We start from the raw sequence: 21,506 nt of genomic DNA on the forward strand, positions 1-21,506 counted from the left end.
TTACTCCAGAGGAGAAGAAAGGGGGTGGAGGGACTGTATTAACTCTAATGGAACTTTAACTATAACAAACTGTTTTAAGTGGTTCAGGTTACTCAAAATGTCAAGTACCAATATGGTTGTCTCATCACATTAACAGAACTATTTATTGCAACTTTGCTTAATTTGTTAGGGAAATACATAAAGCACCTATATGATACTGCCAAGCATTTTCAGTGACGACTCATGATCTAGCTAATTTAGATTTTACAGTCAGTGACTAGAAATCAGACAAACGTTCTGTGAAATGAATATAGCAGGTGACAAGGAATATTTTGCAACACTGACAAATTCAGCAAACAGAGGGAGAAGGGTACGGTAATAACATACATGCTTGAGCCATGAAGGAGATTTTCAATGAGTTGTTTTGGGTATCTCACAGATATACAGACAGACTGTATTTGAGGCCACCACAGATCTGTGAAGTTTCCACATAAATCAGTAACTCTGGGTCGTGTCCCAAGTTCTTTGCTTGCAGTAACACAGGCTGCGTATGAATTGCATTATTTAAACCAGAACTGATAAGGAATAAAGTAGAGGACACCACTTATGTCAATCTTGTTTGTTTAGTTTGATAAAATTGCATCCTTATAATTTTTTTCATTCCAGAAAAATTCACTGGTGACTATGCACAGAATAACATCATTTAGTATTGGCAAAGCAAACTAAGCGCTTGCATGGATGCTGCTAGACATCCTTCGTCCCCTGTATGATTCAAATCTGAACTTCAAATAAAAAGATTTGATCAAGATACCCCAAATCTAACCCTACATGGTATTTTATGTGCTGCAAAGGCTTATGTATAAATTACGTGATTATAGATCACATACTGTAGATGCATACAAAAACTGGTTTGTGCTCGACCAGAATAGAAGGCAAAACTCTTCAGGGACCCAAACATTTAAATAAAGAAAAATAATAAGATGCATGCTTATTAGATCAATGCAGTTCAGTAAACAAGCAGAATGGAAAAAGAGATACTACCTATTGCCTTTAAACTGCTGACCGTACTACTTGTTGTTTTTACATTACACTGTAGTGTTGCCACCGAACCACTTCAAAACTTGCCTATCTGCACGCAGGTAAGAAGAGTTGTATAATATAATGTAGGCTCGGCAGTGCAGACTAAACAAATGCAGTGTTGCTAATGACCGGGGTATAGAAAAGATGTACTATATCTATGCTGAAATTTTATTTATTTTATTTTTAAAAAGAAAGATTCAGGGTCAATTTTGTATATTGAATTACACCCTTTGCAACCACATTAAAATCAAAAGGGTTGCATTGAGCATAGGGCCCCAAACTGCAAACAGTTATACGTGTGCTTAATGCTAAGCACGTGCATAATAGTTTGCAGGATCTGAGCCCTACATCAGCACAGAATTTCTTCCAGAGTTTCAGTTTTCTGAATCAGCTATTTTTCTGCTTAGTTAGGTAGCTCTAAACTTGGAAATGTTTGCTGAACTAGAAAAAAAGCAAACGTGAAAAAGGTAAATGGCTTCCCTTTTTTTTTGGTAGTTGAAAACATACAGTACTGGTGAGCAACATAAACGCTAGTCAAAGGAAAATACTTTCCTTTTATTGTGATGGTACCGCAGTAATGCCTAGTATACCTGACTGTTCTGACAAGGCTCCTATTTCCAGCAGAAAGTATTGTACATTAAACATGTCTCTCTAATATTTTCTAAAATATGACTCACCACAAAAAATATTAGCATGACCACTTGACATACAGCTAGCTAGGCAGGCAGATCTCTGCTATTACATTCAAACTTTAGCCTGTCATTTTAGTCAGTGTTGATAAAAAGGTCCAGCCTGAAATTATGCCTGCATCTTTCCTTACTGGAGATAAATATCCAGTACTTCCAGTGTATGAATGGATGAGCTCTCTATCTTCTCACATAATTACAAAGAACCAAACACCACAGCCAGTGCTTTCAACATTTAACTTGAGAAATAAAACAGTTGTTCTGTGATACCTAATAGAGTTTTTGGAGCCTTGAGCCTAAAAGTTGATTTTCCTTCTGTCTGCAGCAAGATAATTCAAGTACTGTAACTTCAGGAAAAGTTACAGTCCCAGAGGTTTTCTGCTAAATTTCGAACTGATTACAAGTAGATCACACAAACATTCACAATAGCAATGTGTAAAATGTTCTATTTATAGCCAAGAACTCCCAAGTGACACTGGTGTTAAATCCAGCCACAGTACAATATAATAAAAGTACCATTGAAACCCTTACTAGAAAGATACAATTTTAAAAGTACCCCCTAATATTTTTCCCTTCAGTTTTGAATTAAGGCCTCAGCAATGTAGCCCATGAGAAAAGGCCAGTCTTTTATATTCACATGTCATAAGTTTGCTTTGACAGCTGATTCTGAAGCAACTGAGTTGTCAGTCTCTCTCTGCTTTATGTTGTGTCACTGATGTTAGACAGGAGACTGGCAGTCAGTCGCCTAGCTGAGGTAACTCTGTAGGTATTACCTCCACAGGCAGATCTGCTTCTCAGCATTTGTAGCTTTTTTGTTTCCTTTCCAAAAAAGAAAAAACCCAAACCAAACAAAAAAACAAAGGAGAGATGCCTTAGAGTTAAACCAATTTGTCATGGCTGTTTAGTCATCAATCTTCACAGGAAGTGAATCCGAGGTCTGGGGATCATGTGGTTGGGACGGAATCCATAATGAAGTTTCCTCTCCTTGCGTCACTTTTTCCCATTGTTTGAGATTTTCCCTGGAGATGCAAAAAGAGCATAAATCTGTATATAACTTTAATATTTTGTTCATAATTCTGTTATATTATACCAACAGAAGTAGATTTATGGCGTACATAACACTGGTCGATAAAGGTTTTCTTACTACTGTATTATTTCATCTTATTTCTTTCTGTCAACTCCATATTTTAAGCTAGATGCCTATTCTAGGGAAGTATATGCTGGCTATTGCCAAGATCCTGTGTGTTCTGCAATTCAACAGCTGCCGATTTGCCACAGAATTCACCCCTTGCTAAAGAATTGTGCTAAGGAGTCTGCTTCCATTTCTTATAAAAATTATATTTCTAATCTTCATGATTGCAGAGATGTCTTTGAAAGCATGACCTAATGCAGTGATGCCTGCTCAAGGCTGCAGAGAAACTGAAACAATAGCTCTTGAGAGATGTGACCTGTCCCATATCTCACTCAGGGCGTCATGGACTCTGTGGCAACCTAATTTGTCAGTTTTCCAGGATGCCACAGAATTCAGCATTCTTGCCATGCCATTTGCCTCTACAGAAGCCATGGCAGCCCACAATTCTTCATGAAGCCTTCTCTGCATTTATAGACATCTTCTCTGCATCTCAAGACAATACAATTCTGCTGGCCAAAGTAGCTAGTGAACACCTTTTAGATACTAGGATTATTGTAAAAATAACAAGGAGTCCTTGTGGCACCTTAGAGACCTCTGAAACCTGTCACCATGTAGGGTTATTGTATTAGTCAGTCTTCTCCAAAGCAAAGGGCCTTCGAATAAGGGGCGGGGTTCTTGTCTATTATTCTCCTTCCTAGGGGCAGACAGTGCTCATTACCTTAGAGCCTGGCCTACCCTCTCCGTCAAGTCTCCAAACTTTGATTTTACAAATCATAAAAGTGTCAAATAATACAGCTGTTTACAGCTTAAGTATCTGAATGGAATATGGAGCTAGAGTTTCACCTGGTGTAAACTGGTATCACTCCAAGGACTTAAATTGGACTATGTCAATTTATATCGCTGTGGATCTAGTGAGTCCATGATATTTACATATGGTCAAAATGGACCATTTAGTTTTCAAATGCAGAGTAAAAGACAGCCATACTATCTCAGTTTTAACAAAATTCACTCCATTGTGTCCTACCAAGAGTCTAGTTATCAGGGCCGGCTCCAGCATTTCTGCCGCCCCAAGCAAAAAAACCAACCAAACAAAAAAAAGTTGCGATCGGCGGTGACAGTTCAGCGGCAGGTCCTTCGCTCCTAGAGGGAGTAGGGGACCTGCCTCCCCTGAATTGCCGCAGGTGCCACCCCTCTCCCTTGGCCGCCCCAAGCACCTGCTTGTTAAGCTGGTGCCTGGAGTCGGCACTGCTAGTTATGTAGACAGACTCTCAGACAGATGTCTGCAGTGAAGGAATAGGAATACAAAACTACTAAGGCCTTACGTATTATGTATCACATTAGATCATTCTAGTTTATGCCACAAGGCCCGCCTGATTTATGTGACACAGCTTCATTGAAATATTTGGTAAAATGCAGGAAACCACTAAGATATACCAGGTTCTAAGCTGGGAGAGCAGAGAAGTGGTAGGAGCAGGAAAATTCTGAAGCACACTTGTGGGAGAGCAGATGTAGACTTGCAGAGGTGATGAGCGCCATCTGGGATGCTAAGAGTTCCACTCCTGTTAGGAGCCCTGGGATGGAAACTATGTACCCCTGGTCATTACAATCTGAAAAATACACCTGGAGCCAACCCAACCAATAAAGAAGAAGCACTTGGTGTGGGGCAGGAGGGGCACTGAGAGCTGTGAAAAAAGCTGAACAGCCACCACCATTCCCAGCTCACTTGACATCCAGAAACTCCAGAACATCCCAGGGAGACTCCCTAGGCATGGAGGAAGGGGTGGGGGGGGAAGGTGTCAATCATTATTTGGTTTTTAAATCTGTCTGTTTTATCAGGGATTCAGAGTCCTGAAGGCAAGAAAACAAAAATAGGCTTTAGAAAATTTTGGTTTGAATTCAATCCATCTTTAAAAATCATCCCCTCTCCTTTTATCCCCAATATAAATATATTATCTCAGATTTGGCTGCTTTGGTATGCACTGTGTGTATTCAGTTTCCAAAACAATAATGGAAGTGACACCATACAAATACAACACAGATTGTGTCTTTGGCCTGCACAAATTCAGTAAGAAAGTAAACTTATTGTTCAGAACAGATTTATTAAAACAGAAATGTGGAGCAAACTATCACATAAATTAACCTTTCAGATTCTTAGGTAATATCTTATTCCAACAAGATGAATGATGGTGTCTTTTTAAAAGGTACAGCTGGTATGATTCATATGCCTTTCTGCTCACCAGCAAAGCTCTGGCTCTGAAGTGCCTGGAATAAAGGCCCACAGTCTCTCAAAGTTAAAACTTTGATGCTGACAGGATGTCCTGGCTGCTTTGTTGCTATTACTTTGCAGCATTTGTCTGTATTCCAAAGAATTCAAGGGCATAACATCTTAAACACCGCATTCCAGAAACGAATATTATAGATATAAGGGTGATATCAAAATGTATTTAGTCAGCAACTGAAGCAGTATTGAATTAAGCTCTTCACTGTGATGAAAGCCAATTGCCTCTCACTAAAAAGGCCATATGCACCACACCCTAGTTATCTGAGGGTATGTCTACACAGCAACTAGAAACCCATGAGAGCCTGAGTTTGCTGGCATGGGCCAGCCACGGGTGTCTAGTTGCTGTGTAGAAATACCCCCAAAGGCCTCTGGGGAAACCCAAGACCTCCAGTGAGACAAGAGTTTTGATAATTAGAGGAACTGGCCAGCGAACTTTGAAATACATATTCAGGGTTGAGTTCAAAGCCCCTTGTCTGGCTCCCCCAGCTATAGACAGCCCAGAGCTGGCTGGCTCAGTGCAGTTCCAGTCTTGCTGAATTTAGGATCTCTGCAGGGGTGGCTTTGGTTGTGCAGAGCTGCTAAGTTCTGAAATCAAAGAGCTGCTGATGAATAGGAGGTTAGGCAAAACTCTTACATTGTAGGATTTCAGTTTATCAGGAGTCATTTCAATCTTGTGGTGATCTTTAATTCAGCTCACCTGAATATTAGCAGTTCTATACAACTTTAGTCAAACCTTAGGGAATGTACTGGACCTTGAGATGAACCAAGAGTTTAGCTTACCTGGTGTTTGGATAACTAAAATTTGACTGTAGTTGACAAGGACTTTCAGAAATAAAAATATTGAATCTTGGATTCCAAATAGTGAAGCATGATTACTGAAGTACAGAACACCAGTGCAATCAGTACTAAGCAGTCTGATTACTGTTAATTCACACACCATATGCTGGTCCAGAAGAAACACATTCTTGGAAAGATGCTCATATTTATTCTAAAAGACTCTGTGCCTGACCTGACCTGTACAGAGCACCTGTAACTCCCACTGAAGGCAAGTAAAGTTGTGGGTGTTTGGCACCTCTGAACATCAAGCCTTAAGCATTTCTATTTGAGTGTCCAAGAAGTGAGACTCTCAAAATTAATAGATATTTTAGAAAACTTATTTTAACAACATTGTTTAGAGTAGGGAGGTTTTGCTTGTCTAAAGTTTTGGGAATCTGGACAGGAATCAAGAATGTTGGGGTCTAACTGGAATCCTGATCCTGACTAGAACTTTGTGAAAATTTTCAGCAAAAAATGTAGATTCGGTGACACTGAAATGTTTTGTGAATTTGTGCTGAATTCGCCAATTGTTTAAGTTGGACAAGAAAATCCAAAAACCCTAAATGTTTCATTTTGACATTTTCAAAATGAAATGTTTCCATTTTTCTGTTCAAAATGACTTTGGTCTGAAACTTCCTTCAATGTTATTTAAAATTTTAATTTTTTTTTTAAAAATGATCAAAATCAAAACAAAATTTTTCTTTTCAAATCAAAATAAATGTTTCGGTTCAACCCAACATGAAAGGTTTTGTTTGATTTTGTTCAAACTGAAAGACATTTAAAAAAAACCTTTTTGATAAGCCTAAAATTTTGAAAAGTTTTGGGTCAACCCAAAACAATTTTTTTCGGAACTTGCCCCGCTGGCTAGAAGTCCTGACAATGATATGCTGTGTAACCTTATGCATCTTATTTACCCTCTCTAATCCTCAATTTCCATATCTCTAAAATGGTGATAATGATGCTCAACTACTTCACACAAGTATTGTGAGGCTTATGTAAATATTTGTAAAATAAGTGCAAAACATAATTAAGGCCAGTCAAGTGACTGAGGAGTTCCTGGCTTCCAGTCCTGAGGTTAATCCATTAATCATGTGGCCTCTAAAAAGACTTTTCCTACCTACTTCATAATGAAAATATTTAAGTACATATTTCTGAGCAAAGTGGATTTCTGATTTTGAAGACATCCAGCTAATGGGAAATATTTCATGAAGAAAGTCATCTGGAGTTTTCATAAATGTAAAACATTTTGAGGAAGTTGAACAAGTTTTTTAAAAAAAAAAAGACAGCATAATTGAGAAAAATTGTGATGGGAACCAGCTCTGCTATAGAATGCACAATTTGTCTTTAGGCCACAGAGGAACAGGCAGCCAACATCTAGCTTTCAGCTGTTGATATTACTGGATGACTATTTAGTAATCTATCCCGCACAGGAATTACAAATCTAGCAATTAGCTAGGTTGCAAGACTGCACAAGCTACCTCTACAAGACAGCTGACTGATTCACAATCTAGTAAAATTAAGAATGTTTACAAGTATTTTTATAGGGAACTTCAAGTGAATTAATTTTTTGCTGAAATTCTCGGTGTTTAGCTTTGGCCTTTTGTTTCTAGCATTAGAAAGGGAGTCTGGAGCCTCCAACACTAAAGGGAATGAGACGTCAGTGTAATAACAAAAACCATGTTAAAGCAGATAGGAACATCTGGAGTAGGCAGGAGCAAGTCTTGCCATCACAATTACATTTAGGCAATTGATGGGTTTATATCTGATATGTAGAAAAGGAGAGAATGCAGAGGAAAAAAGGTATGTGCACGCATGGGTGGGAAAGAGTCAGAAATAGCCTCCATCACAATGAGGTCCAGAAGTGGTAGTATTTATTTTATTTAACATTTGCATATTCACTGAGCCAAGCAATGTGGCCAAGTGGAGCTCTCAGAGCCCATCACTGAATTTAGTTAGCAGGCACTCCTCAATAATGTACATCATTGTTTGACCTGCGCCACAGCTGCAGCATAGCTTGTCTCGAAGATACTAGTGGTGCTGGTTGGCTGCACAGAGGCCTTGCCCAATCCAGGATCGACTAAGAAGGACCCATTGATGATGTGGCAGGTTGAAGCTGGGCGGGTGAACAGTAGGGTCTGTGATGAGGAACTGATTTGTGGTTGGTGTTAAGCACCAGTCTTCCTGCCACCGGGATTCTGCTATCATGTCCTGGCATGGCAGCCTTGACCACAATGGGTGTCGTAATGAAACATGTAGCTAGTGGGTTAAAAAGGGCATTGAACAAGGGCAAGTCTGGGTTGGCATGTACCTTATCAAGCAGCTTGCCAGCTGCAATCTCCCTCCTGATGTAAGGGGGAGCAATGTGGCTCAGAATTGGAAGCCATAGAGATGAGTCAGTCGAACAGTTCCTGTGATAATGAGTAATTGTTGCGTTGATTTGCATGTCAACAAGTTTGGTGTTTCCTGACCGATTCCATTCAGGCACACAGTACTCTGCTATTGAGTACGAGATGGCAAGGGCTGAGGTCTTTAGGTTGGAGCATTTGTTCCCCATGAAGAACCTGCCAGTTTGCTGAGAAGGTTGTTGTGTGTCTTGACCTTTGCTTGTATCTTGCTCAGGTGGCTTTTGTATGTCAGTGTTCGGTCAAGGGTCATGCCTAAATAAACTGGGTAAGCTTCATGCTTCAGCCTCTGGCCATTCATTAGGATGTTTAGTTCCCTCTTAGCGTTGGTATGGTGGAAGTGGTATGGGCTAGAGACTGTCTTGCTGGTGCTAGGTTAAGGTGCCATGTCTTGAAGTAGTCAGCCAGGTGGGGCAGTTGGGCTAATTAAGCTACCATCTGAGTGTTCTTGTCATATAACCAATGGAACTATTGTATGCAAATTAGCTGTAGAGCAAGGGTGGTGATTTGTTGACTTACCTCTGAAATCACGTTAGTCTAGGACTGTTGGCATGGCATAGATACATACCTTGCTGTCGCACGGATATAATCTGTAAAGTCAAAGTGGCTGAGAACTTAAAAATTGGATAACAGACCATGTATCCCAGTGATGACTGAACCTGGTGATATTCTGAATTAAAAAAGCTTCCAGCCAAGCTTGTAGCTGTTTCCATCACTTCACGCTGACTCAGTCATTCTAGGCTTCAGAGTATACACAAACACACACACTTCTGGACCTCAACTGTATATTTTAGATGGATGAGTGGATGGACAGACAGAGCGAGAGGATTTCCTTCTATTTACTTTACACTGCCACTGTACCCAGAAGAGAAAATACTAGTGGTTTAAAGATCTGAAGAACGAAGAGAGTACTCTGATCTGCCACGTAGGAGAGAGAAACATGTCAGTTCAACTAGAATACAGGAACACAACCATCAGAAAAGGAATAGGATAGAGATGAGGTGACAGTAAAAGCACAGAAGAAAAAGGTATTTTAATTCCCAGTAGTTATGCAAGTAAAATGGAGGCATGAAGCAGACAGAGGGAAGTTGACTTGTACTGGGGTAGATGAAGGTAACTAACTGGGGACACCTTGCCAGTGGACCTGCTTGTCTACAGGTAGTTTTGACATTAAATAAATTTTAATAGCTGCATCCATAGACCTGTGTTAGCTGAACCTACCCAATAGTCCCTGCCTCCAGGTGTTTGATGCACTTGCTAGAGAAGAACATTTATGTTTGTCTACATGAAATATTTGCAATGTAGAGACATATATTTCTAGACAGAGATATGTAGTGGGGCATGCTCTCACTCAGCCAAGATATATGCTGTGCAAAAACTTGCACTGCTACTCACCTGCATGCCCGGAGTAGTGGCCCAGCAGGAGGGAAGATCTGTGTGAGTGTGGTGTAACATGGGATGGCTACAGCATTGTAGAATCCAATCTGTGAAAAACATGGAAAAAATATTGACAGGAGCCAAATTATGACACAGTTAACTGCAAAAGAGCCCCAAACTAGTCTATTTACACCGCTACCTCGATATAACGTGACCCGATATAACACGAATTCAGATATAATGCGGTAAAGCAGTGCTCTGGGGGGCAGGGCTGCGCACTCTGTTGGATTAAAGCAAGTTCAATATAACATGGTTTCACCTATAACGCGGTAAGATTTTTTGGCTCCCGAGGACAGCGTTATATCGAGGTAGAGGTGTACTTACTTATTTTACAATTTACTTACTTACAGTCTGTCTTACTGTTCTGTACTGCTGCCCATCACCATAGCCTCTGAGCACCCGTCAAAGTGAACTCAATAGCAGTCAGTTCTCCCTTTTGGGGGTAAAACATACTGCTTGAGGTAGGTTGTCTCTTTGGATTTTGTTGCTAGGTTGATTTGTTCATTGTGGGGGTTGGAGGCATGTGGGTAGATGGGACTGTCCATGTTCGGAGTGTTATTATGGTGGAAAGGCTTTTCAAAGAGGAAAATATTGCAGTGTTTCCAAAAGATGGGTCAGATTCTGGATTTGCCTTATGTCCTCTGGAATTCTGATTCATACTTGGATTCCCTGGATGTTCTAAGGATATTGTATAGTAGGAAAGTTTTCTAAAAATGTCTCCCGTTTCTAAACACTGGTTTAGCTCTAACTGTGGGGCCCCTCAGAAGATGGTTCAACTGACATTTTTTATGATGTGTCTCATAACGCTGCTCAGAGCAGGTCTAGTCAACACAGTGTTAAAGGTGCTACTAGCCCATCTAGGGTAGGGCACCTAATGTTGCTACCACTGGTGTTAACAGCAGGACATTTTCTGAAAACAGCCCTGCTGTAACTTCACTGATTTCAAGGGAGTCGTGTTTGCTTACACTACACATTTAAATTTGACCCCCTCCTACCGCACCTCACTTAAAAATAATAATAATCCCCAAAGCTTTAATAGAGGACCACAGGCTAGCCAGTCTAGTGCAGGAAGATCCACAGCATGGGCTACCAGTCTTTTCATCTGATATATAGTTTTAAATGTATTTTAGTGAAATAGCATACTGTACCATGATCACAGGGCTTGACATGTAAACCCCTTTTTAGCTATTGACATATTAGCCCTTATCCACATTGTAAGGGTACGGACTCACCCCTATGGCGCCCCCTACTGGTTTTTCCAGGGAATCAGCTTGTCCAGCATCTGGAGCGCCCTCTGCAGGCCGGTGATCCGCCTTGTCCCTGCTTCTGGCCCCTGTGTCCCTCCCAGGACCCCGGTGCCCCTTGCTCTGGGTGCTGCCCCCTGGCAGTACACCACAGATCTGGGTCTCCCCTCCCTGGGGAACCCCCACCCACTATCCCCACCTTGCCTCAGTACTAGGCCACTGCCAGTCACCAACTAGCCCCCGCTCCCTGGGGCAGACTACAGTATAGGCCACTCATCACTGGCAAGGAGGGTTTGGACCTGCTGCCTTGGCCTAGCCCTGGACTGCCCTCTGCAACCCCCAGTACTCCTTGGCCTATTACCAGGCCGCAGCCTGGGGCTATCCAGGCTGGAGCTCCCCAGCCTTTCCCCAGCCCTGCTCCACTACAGGTACCCTGTCTAGCTCCCTGCAGCCAGGCCTTTCTCTCTCTGAAGGCAGAGAGAGACGCTCCTGGCTCCCAGCCTCTTATATAGGGCCAGCTGCAGCCTGATTGGGGTGTGGCCCCAGCTGCAGCCACTTCCCCCAATCAACTCAGCCTTCACGCTACCTGCTCCCTGGGCTATCTCCGGCCCTTCCAGGCAGGAGCAGATGTCCACCCTGCTACACATTCCACTCTGGTCCCGAGGCCCGCCGGGGATATCAGCTGGCAGCTCCTTCATGGGGCCGTGAGCACGGGCGTGTACTTGGCGCGGTTTACCCCTGTCCCGGACACCTGTCCTTTCTGCGGCGTGAGGGAGACCCTGGCTCACGTTTACTTAGAGTGTGCCAGGTTGCAGCCCCTACACCGGCTCCTCACCGATATTATGTTACGTTTTTGGTTACACTTTTCCCCTCACCTTCTCATTTATGCACTCCCTATCCGTGGCCCCACAAAGTCGCGGGACCTCCTGGTCAACTTCCTCTTGGCACTGGCTAAACAGGCCATCTATAAAACCAGGGAGAGGAGGTTGGCCGATGGAGGTTCCTGTGACTGTGGGGCCTGTTTCCGATCCTCTGTCCGTTCACGTATCCGGGCAGAGTTCCTCTGGGCGGCGTCCACTGGCTCCCTTGACGCCTTTGAGGAGCAGTGGGCGCTGTCCGGGGTTCTCTGCTCGGTGTCCCCGTCAGGTTCCCTTCTTTTGACCCTTTGACCGCACTCCTGTCCCTGTTTTTACATTAGTTGTCCCCCCGTAATTATTTGAGTTCCAGGCCCTGTGGATCCTCCCCTTAGGCTGGGGGGGGATCCTTTAGCAGTGGGCGGGCTTACGCCCGCCCACTTCCTGGAACCCAATATGTACACACATATTAAAAAGCAAATCCTGACCCTACCTCCACAGATGCTGAGGCTCCCTCTGCAATGGAACTGGAGTGTAAATAGGTGCGTTTGGTGCTTTACAACAGATAGGAGATACAGTCCCTATCCTCAGATTCTTACAATCTTGACTACAGAATATGTGACATGACTGACAGAGAGGCTGCAGTTGGTAAGGGGGCAGTGCTGCAGAAACAGGAGGGAGGTTTAAACATCATAAAGGAGCTCACTATTTTAAACTGTATGTTTTATATGCACTCCATGGGGTTTTTTAAAGAGGTCTGTAATTAATTTTTATTTTATTTTAAGAACTGACAGACTGCTACAGACCTGTCACAAATTCTAAAGGAGATATCTGCTTAACCTACCCCATTAATACCATGGCAAAAAGAGAGAGGTTTTGCCAAAATTAAACACATCTGGGATTTACATTATAGAATCCTATCACTGAAACCACAGTATTTAAAAATTAAAATAAAATATTATGGTTTGGGCCATGCAAATAAGAACACTTTCATTTAAAAAATACACAACGAACTAGACAAACTCTGAGAGGGTCAAAAAAGAGCTAGGGTGAAAAAATGAATAAAACCAGTTAATCCATGACAATTCCTTGAGATAGTTTCCATTTCTGACCAGGAGTTTTAAATTTTATATTTTTTTATTTTAAAAAGGGCATGGATTCCCCAAACTAACATTCCAGTTCTCATCCATACAGCTGCATTTTAAGGACAGACTGTGGCTAGATTAAAGAATTTAATATAGTCCCTCTTTAATTCTGTTTTACAAGTATATGAATATGTAAAAGATTGCAGGAAAACTTTCAAAAGCACCAAGGTGACTTGGGCACTTAAGTCTCATTAACCTTCAGTTACACACAGGCTCCTCAGTGCCTAAGTCCCTTATAAAAATGAAATTTAGGCATTTTTTGAAAATTTTACCCAATGCTTTTCCATTTATTAATAACCAATATGTTAAAACCATCACTAGCTTTCACAAACAAGGCTTTTAACTTTCAGAGAATAAAATTTAAAACAACTTTATTTCAGTTTTACTGCATAAGAAAAAATAAATTTTATTTTCCAACCTAAACATCCAATTTTTGAGAAAAGCTGCCCTTAATCTGAAATGTGTGGGCAGGTTTCTTCCCTCCCCTCATTACTACGGCTGCATCAGTCTGCTTATCAACAGGGCTTTCTGCTGAATGCATAATTGCGGCAATCATGCATCCGTTCACTGGACCTCAAAAATCATACTCTTCTAGATGGGAGTGGAATTCTTCTGAGTGAGAGATTTGAATGTGCCCTCTCCCAGCAGTTGGTTAAAAAGAGCGAAGGTCTAGAGGAAATAGAGCTGCAACACACTATATTTCAGGACAGCATGAAATAGCATGCTCTTGTTCCAACAATGTCTCTGAGGAGGATGTTTCCAGTAGCAATTTTAAAATCAGCTATGGGTTTGTTTGGAAAGTGTGGAATTTGGCATGACACAACTCACCAGGTCAAAAAGTTATCACATGCCTTGCTAAAGGCAAATATCATATCCCTTATCAAGTTTTACTTGTGTATATCTTGCAGCCATTATAAAACATTTAATTTTAAGACAGCCCATACTTGGCCTTGAGGGACCTCATCCTTCTTGTCTCTGTCCATCATAGGTATAGGTTGAATACCTATCTTCTTCATTTCATCACCCTGGAGAGAGAAAGAAAAAAAGAGTCATGTACTTCCTGAATAACTAAGGACATTCAGAAGAAAAATCAAGATTTCTTAACTCAAAAGGTGTTTCTGGTTTATATTATTTTTAATCTAAGTCTTTAGAATTCAACATACCATATGGGAACAATTGAAGATACAATCTCAGAAAACTGTACAACAAGGACTCCTTTTATGAGCATGATATACTCAAATGGTAATGTAAGCAATAACTCCTAGAAACTAAGCATGATTGTGATATATTTTTGTGCATTTAACTTTGTTTTAGATGGGCCTATCCAAGGTTGAAGCAGTTGTATAGAGTAAAAATAACAGACCAATATAAAAATTTACCTGCCCTCCCCACAATGAACCCCATTTCTCTTAAAATGTGTCACCAATGCCTCATAAAATAATGACCTGCTTTGACAAGTTATTCCACAATCCCTCAACTAACTCATTCAGGAAAAGCCTAAGAGATGAATCTTGCAGCATGCCCTGAAGGTCAGTTGATCCAGGCAATTTTGGACCAAAGGTGAGGAATAAGTTTCTCAGTATTGGGCACCTTGCAGAAAGTATCTTTCCAATCAGCCACCTCTTTTAAAAACAAGTGGTGCTAGCCACACGCTTGTGCTCATCACAAGTGCTGCAGTATTACATGGTGAAAGAGGCAGACTTTCAGGTATACGGGAGCCACACCTTTTATAGGGCAAAACCATCACCTTAAATTCTACCTGGGAACTAAAGAGAAGCCAGTGCACCCTGCTGATCACCAGCATAATGTTGTAAAGTTGCCCAGTGGTCTTAAAACAGAACAGCATGTTTAGAACACTGCAGAAGTGTGATCTAAGAAACGTATAGATGCAATAAGATTAGTTTTGGCCACAGCTATTACTTGAACATCCAGGAATAGTAGAGAACCTAATGTGACCTTCATACTGCAAAACTGAGTAATAAGTGTTCTAGAAACTACCTCATGAAGTTGCTGATATAATCTGTGCTTGTTTCAGACCTCTACTGTATTCATAAAAGGCAAATAATTTGAAAAGCAGGTACAGTTCTGCACACTGTAAGAGCAACATATCTTACAGTACATACTACTCTCTAATGGCAGATGTACATGCAAATCTGGTTATGAGTGAGGTTTCCATATGTACACTTCTGGCAAATATGGTCAGTGTTTAACTCATATATGCATATGTATGGATCTTTGTTTACACGTTTTTGTCTGTTTGTATATCTTGTTCGGGCAGTCCAGTTCAGTCTTCCTAGCCATTTCTATAAACCAGAACAGTAATTGAAATTAGCATAATGTGAGATGAACAAGTTGAACCAGACGAGTCCAAATAACTTAGATAACATATGCAGGTATAAAGGAGGTGGAGAGAATCATTGATTTGCAGGGATCCTAGAAATCCATTTGCCATGGAAAAATGCAGAATTTGTGTTTTTACAGAGAATCTTTGGTTTTTACATTTTGTGAAAAAATAAAAACAAATATTAACTAAATTTTACGGAAATTTTACGGAAAGTATCAGTGTCAACCTCCCCCTCTTGTGGCTGATTTTTGAATGTGCTGACCACCCCATGCAGCTGGTGGTTTGATTAATACAGAATGCCAGATAATGGAGGCTTGGATAAACAGGATTCTATTCTACATTGCTAAACATACTCCAATAAACTGCTTGCCGAGTATAGAGGTTACTCAACGGCATATAGGGATTCGTGTTTTAATGCATCTCAAATTTCACTTTAGCCTCCAGGACTAATTCAGAAAGTGAGTAATGTTAATATAAAAGCAATTTTTACTTTATTTTTTGTGCTTTTCAACAAAAAATCTGAAAATATAGAATACAGACATAGAAGTATTTGGTATATGTAAGAAATACAAATTGCAATTCTATTTATTAATTAATAAATGGTAGTCTTCGAACTTGCTTAAAAATTGTAAATATATCAATAAAACATTGTGTTTAACTGATACCTATATATAGATATATGATCCTATTTAACAATTACACAAAGTGAAGAACATTTTAAACATACTGGTATTAGTAACTTGTATTCAATATATTGAAAGTAGCTATTAATCTCATATGCAGATTGTAAGCAAGTGGCTTTTCCACTCATCTCTGAGAACTGTACAGACAACAACTATATCTTGTCCAAACTTACCCCATTACCGGAGTTTACCATTATTGCTAACTTAAGTAATAACAAAACATATGGTGGAACGCAGTCTAAATTTTCTACTGAGTTTGGCTATTCTTAGAGTTTCCCCTGCAGGATACCGGGGAAACTCTGTACCTGCCCCTAGTTTCCTCTGCTTCGGAGGAGCCTTCAGACCCTTTTATGTTCCTGAGGTAGCACCCGCCTGTGCTGTCTGCTAGGACAGGGTGAGGCACAGGAATGAATGCATCTTCTACCACCTGACACCCCCTCAGATTATCCTTTTCTGAAAAGTGATCCAGTAAAATATTTTTGCGGGGCTCTGTGTTTATTGTCAATAGTTTCCAAAGAAAATATCCTCCATTTACAAGTAAAGAGATGTTTCTCTCAGACACGTCCTGGGATTAGGGAGTCAAGTTAAAGTTTTTCCCTCTCGCACATCCTCACCAGTCAAATACTCTGCAGGGCAAATTTTGTCCTTAATCCCACCTTTATTACTGATAAGAAGAAAATAACCCAACTTGATTCTCCTGTTCCATGTTAGGTTTACAGCTCTGGCAGTTACAATAGAGGTCTTTATACTTGTAAGCAAAGCAAATTTGCTACGGAATCACTGAGATAAAATAAAACAATAACCAAATCATTCACATTTTGAATTCCAGAAGAAAGTAGTCAAGAAACAAACAAAATCCATGAAAAATCCAAGCCTGATTCTCGCCTCACACCATTGTAGATCAGGAGTAACTCCACTGAAATTAACAGACACACACCTACTATATAAGAGAAAGGGATCAGGCCCTACAATTTACACATGCAAAATCAGTTCAGAATATAGAACAGATCTGAAACTGGAGAATTGTAGGATAATTCTGGTTTTAGTTTTTTAGCCCATATTCCCATCTTTGTTCATCTAAACCATTGGCTATTAAAAGGGAAATTATCAATCTGTTTAGGCTCTAAAAATCTTTTCTTCAAAAGAAAGCTAAATCCAATGCAACATTCTTTGAATAATACCTTACATTCACTTCATCAGTCATCCTTTCCCCTCTTGTTTTGAATTACCATAACAGTATTTGGGTTCTCATTTATCTAAGCATAGGACATAATTGTACAAGTACAACTATGTTCCATGTATAGATTCTCATTACATCGTCTTTGTAAAGGGAGCTTTGTGGCTTATTACAAGGCTACCATCACAAACAGCTATGTCTATTTCAGAGAACTCCCACTAGTGATCTGAAAATCATACAGATTTTCTTCTCTTTTGTCTTGTTACCCATTAAATCACTTTCTATTATGAGGAGATGCCTTCTAAATATAAATGTTTTATTTTGGAAAAACAATATACTTCTTGCTTGCAAGTTGATGACAAACCCCCATACTAATTTAGCTGCTCAAATGTTTTCCAGGGAGCTTACAATACATCTGCATGAATAAAGGAATATATTTCAAGACATACTAGTAAGTAATCTATTGAAAATTGTTCTAGATCAACCTACTGTTGTGTTCCTTTCTCTCATTTATCTGGATATTTTCCATATGTAGAACAAATGTGAGAGACACATACATACCTCAGCCCAGAACTCTGCATATATATCATTAGTTGTCAATCTGGTAACTGACCACAACTTTGTTACAGAACATAGATCACAAGCTGTCATCATCAGACCAATCATACGATCCCTAGAATACAAGAATATGAAATTTGTTATTTAGATAAAGCTTTATATTATTGTGTTTTGAAACTCTGTATGTGTCCTGTCACATATATATATATATATATATATATGTCCAACAATAAACAAAAAGTACAAATTCTACAAAATACCTCCCACATAACTCCACCATCCCCCTTTGATATTAGTTCATTGATAATTCATCACATGAATCATATTAGTATATGAATCATCTCTCTTATTCAGTTCAGTAGCTTATATTATTGAAAAAAGGCTCTATTCAAGAGCAGCCAAGTGAAAAATTTGAACCAAATGGCTGACCCAAGCAAGTGTAAATAAAATGTAGTGTTTCAAGGAAGACCATGCTATAATTGATTTATAGCATACATTATCCACTTTTGAGAAAAATTATGTCCCGTGATTTATACCTGTTGTATTTGTGAAGTTTTTAAGCAATTATTATATCTGACTTGGTACTATACTAAAATGTCCCTTTGTATTTTAAATATTGTATGATGCTAGTCTGTTTTGAACATATGTTAGTAGTAAATTAGAATTTCGTTTGTCCTAATAGCCTGTATTTTTATTATAAGATAGATTAATTTAGTGCCATACATATAACATATAGGAAATATAAGCAAAATGAAGATCTTTCATAATTATGCAGAGATATAAACATTAAGTAGTTCAAGGATATCAGTGGTCAGGTATTCTCATTTTTAAGCAGTAATATACGTGCCCACTCTAGTATGAGTAAGTTTAGTCCAGAGCTCATTTTCTATTGTTAATTTACATAATGGCATGTCTACTCTTGGAAATTTACCAAAATATCTATTTTGTAATAATTATTTCAGAATTGCTATTTTGGTAAAATTTCCAATCCCTAAGAAGGACTTTTCCATTCTTCGGACATTCTCAGGGTTGCCATCAGGAGGGTAATCCATTTTTGTTGTTTTCAAAGTGGGCTTGGGAAGCAATGGGGAAAGAGGAACTTGTTGCCTTCCCTGAGCTTCAAGATACTACAATGATAGGTGCTATAAGAAACCCTCCATAATAGCCAAGGTGGAAATACACCTCTACCTGGACATAACGCTGTCCTCGGGAGCCAAAAAATCTTACTGCATTATAGGTTATATCAAACTTGCTTTACTCCGCTGGAGTGCGCAGCCCCGCCCCGCCCCCCCGGACCACTGCTTTACCGCGTTATATCCGAATTTGTGTTATATTGGGTCGCGTTATATCGGGGTAGAGGTGTATATTTATTCTTTACATGGACTGGAAGCTTGTTCCAGAGTATTTCCATTCAAGTACCAGTTTTGCCCCAGTGTAAGACATACCAAGGGACTGAAAACTGGTCAAATGGTGCGATTTTCCACAGGAAACTCTCTCTCTCTCTCAATCATTTTGAAAAGTTTTGTTAGACTGTGCTACTTTAGTTTGGAGGGGTGGAATGTGTCTATGTGAGGTGCTTTTTTTTTTTTTAAATAGGCATTTTGGCCTTTGTAATTCACAGGTATTTGTAATTAAAGACATATATTGGAATTGCACATTTGAATTGAGAATTTATAAATGTTTAATGTGATTATTGTTAATGACCATTAAAATGTTATAAAGCACAAAAAGATGAATAATTTGAAATACCCTGAATTCACTAATTGAATACCCTAACCAATTCAGAGAGTTAACTGATTAGAATCTGAGATACTAGGAGAAAGTAGAGGCTAAAATATTTAAATACCTTTTTACATGTCACAAAAAATGCTGCATGCTCATATTGTGGATAAGTAATGATCATTCTGTTAGATCCTCTCAATACATGATTAAAAATACTTAATTAAAAAACTGCATCTATCCTATTTTGTTTTATCCAGACGTTTTAAATTTCAAAGGTTAACGCAAAATTGCTTTGAGTATATATTTCTGAGTTTAGTTATGCTGAAAGGTACTTGTGATCTTTTGTGCTTTCAGCTGACCAAATTCTGAAGTACTTGGCACAAGAGTCCATTCTTCTCCATACCGGATATTTTAATATGGTGTAGCGGTAGTGCTCAGATTTTCATTTTGGCATGGATGAAAAAACATCCCATACAATCTTTGTGTTTTGCATACCTAAAAGTAATAGATTTCATCCAACTCACTCTGTCAAGCAAAACCTTAACAGTGACCTCAGCAATCTTAAAGCAGAGTAAATGGACTGTGTGGCAATCAGATGTGTCAATCTATTGATACAAGAGAGTATGAGATCACCATCAAGATTTGGCATGACAGACCAAGCTGGATGAAGCTGGGGTATGTACTGCTTTTCAGTATGTGCTGGAGGTAGAATAAATGCCTTATAGAGTGTGGGGTAGGTTATGTGAAAGTGGCAAAAGAGATTGGAGACTTTTCCCTTAATTTCTTATTTTCATGCTTTCAAGGATTTAGGTAGGTGAGGTGAATCCTGGTGCAACTTTCATTGTCACAACACTTAGTTTTTGTTTAGGCATGCAAGTGTGAATGTATATTATAAAACCTGATGTTTCTGTGGTCTAAATCTCAAGGATAAGGGGTCTGATTCTCCTCTCACTAACCCTGGGTTTCCAACCAGTATAACTCTACTGATGTCAATGCAGCTACTCATTATTTACACTGGCATGGGTGGAGAATCAGGTCCTAGGGCTAAAAGTATTTTTATATTAACTGTATGAATAGGTAATTACCATTAAAAGGATTAATTGATTTTAACTAGAGTCGGCTCAGGAACTTAGGCCCTGATCCTGCAAACACTTATGCATGTGCATAATTTCACAAATATGCATAATCCCCTTGAAGTCAATGAGACAGGTGTAAAGCATGTGTGTAAGAATTTGCAGGGCCTGTGTTACTAATGAACTCCTCAATAGGAACAGTTTGAAGGCAATGAAATGTCAGTGTGATAGATTTAAGCTAAGTATCTGAACACTGTCAATGCCTTTTTATATCTGGAATACTATATTTGTGCATATATATATTTGGTCTTAGAGCTTACTCTGTGTAAAGCAGGGGTTCTCAAACTGGGGGATGGGACCTCTCAGGGGGTCGCAAGCTGTCAGTCTCCACCCCAAGCTCCGCTTTGCCTCCAGCATTTATAATGGTGTTAAATATATAAAAAAGTGTTTTTAATTTATAAGGGGGGTGACACTCAGAGGCTTCCTATGTGAAAGGGGTCACCAGTACAAAAGTTTGAGAACAACTGGTGTAAAGAACAAGATATTGTGTGCTTGGTAAAAATTCTCATCTTAATTCTTCTTTGTTGTCATTTCCAGAAACAAGATTCTTTCTTCAAGTTATGAACGTTTGCTTGTTTGCTTTACCTATGTGCTTGGTTTTTAAGGTTTAAGGCTCCTGTCTGATGCAGTTCTTCCAGCTGTTTTCTGTTTCCAAAGTACAGGGCAAGGTCTGTGGCAATGATGGCTTTGCGGATGATCTCCAGGACCTGCTCATACTCGCTGGAGCTCAGTTTGGAGAAGATATTGTGCCCTTCCAGCTATGAAAAAATAAAAAATAAAACCAATAAAAAGCACAAGCTCTAATTTTGAAATGATTCATGGAGGATAGGTAC

The 21,506-nt window shown here is 39.7% G+C and overlaps 1 protein-coding gene across 8 annotated transcripts in view; it reads right to left on the reverse strand.

The window, feature by feature from the left end:
• Positions 1–1,437: 1,437 nt before the first annotated feature.
• Positions 1,438–21,506, reverse strand: part of PDE10A (phosphodiesterase 10A) — a 548,616-nt gene continuing 528,547 nt past the window's right edge. For all 8 annotated transcript variants that reach the window (XM_065590407.1, XM_065590411.1, XM_065590408.1 and 5 more), the window contains 5 exons: positions 21,259–21,431; positions 17,822–17,933; positions 14,001–14,081; positions 9,772–9,860; positions 1,438–2,764 (listed from right to left, as the gene is read on the reverse strand). In XM_065590407.1, the coding sequence (XP_065446479.1) occupies positions 2,647–2,764; positions 9,772–9,860; positions 14,001–14,081; positions 17,822–17,933; positions 21,259–21,431 (573 nt within the window). In that variant the 3' untranslated portion in view covers positions 1,438–2,646. The remainder of the gene's footprint in view (positions 2,765–9,771; positions 9,861–14,000; positions 14,082–17,821; positions 17,934–21,258; positions 21,432–21,506) is intronic.

This window comes from Chrysemys picta, chromosome 3, assembly GCF_011386835.1.
Source record: "Chrysemys picta bellii isolate R12L10 chromosome 3, ASM1138683v2, whole genome shotgun sequence".
Taxonomy (NCBI): Eukaryota; Metazoa; Chordata; order Testudines; family Emydidae; genus Chrysemys; species Chrysemys picta.